The sequence below is a fragment of the Athene cunicularia genome (assembly GCF_003259725.1).
Source record: "Athene cunicularia isolate RWA chromosome 1 unlocalized genomic scaffold, athCun1 chr1_part2, whole genome shotgun sequence".
NCBI classification, from domain to species: Eukaryota; Metazoa; Chordata; class Aves; order Strigiformes; family Strigidae; genus Athene; species Athene cunicularia.
The window spans coordinates 22,900,337-22,901,020 of NW_020799092.1; the positions used below are offsets into that span (position 1 = coordinate 22,900,337).

The following is a 684-nucleotide window of genomic DNA, read 5'->3' on the forward strand; positions in this document are numbered from 1 at the left end:
GAGCAAGCCACAGGTTTTCTAAAGCCAAAAGAGCTGGTAGCCTGATTGCCTGTGAAATGCAGTTTTGGTTCCCAGGGAGACTAAGTGCTGACTGTGTGGCGGTAAACAAAAAAATGAGCAAGCTGCTTGGTACCTGAGAGGAGGGGGGAATTCCATCCGCCCCAAGTGAGAGGAGAGCGGCCGTATTTACCTGTGTCTGTTATCCCCGTTTGTCCTCTCCACTGTCTGACAGGTTGTCTCCGTCTGTGGCCGGTCCGATGCCAGTGCCGCGCTTGCATCATGGCAATGACATTAAGAAATGGAGGCCGGCGAGCCACAGGCACGGAGTGACTGGCTCAAGGTCAACTACAGCCTGCGGCAGGGACGGCAACGACACCGGGGGGGCTCCGCGGTCCCTCAGCTCTGGGCACTGCCCGGAGCCGGGCGGTGCTTTGACAGTCCCCGGCGGGGTTTTTGGCTGATGGGGCTGGGGCAGGTTTTCACGGGGGGGTGAGGGAAAGAAGGGGACGACGACGACGACGACGACGACCGGTGCCACCCCTTGGGCAAGGACTTGCGAAGCGCCTGGCCCGAGAGCTGCCACCTCGGGGGTGTCGTGTGTGTGTGTGTGTGTCCCCCCAAAAAAGAAGCCGGACGCCCCTGGAGAGGGCGGGAGGGGGGATGAAGGAGGAGGAGGAGGGGGGG

At 61.4% G+C, this 684-nt stretch overlaps 1 protein-coding gene across 1 annotated transcript in view; it reads left to right on the forward strand.

The window, feature by feature from the left end:
- The first annotated feature begins 298 nt into the window (after positions 1 to 298).
- LOC113488869 (potassium voltage-gated channel subfamily A member 6-like) overlaps positions 299 to 684 on the forward strand; it is a 25,078-nt gene continuing 24,692 nt past the window's right edge. Inside the window, exon 1 of the mRNA XM_026864244.1 lies at positions 299 to 366. Coding sequence (XP_026720045.1) covers positions 299 to 366 — 68 coding nt within the window. The remainder of the gene's footprint in view (positions 367 to 684) is intronic.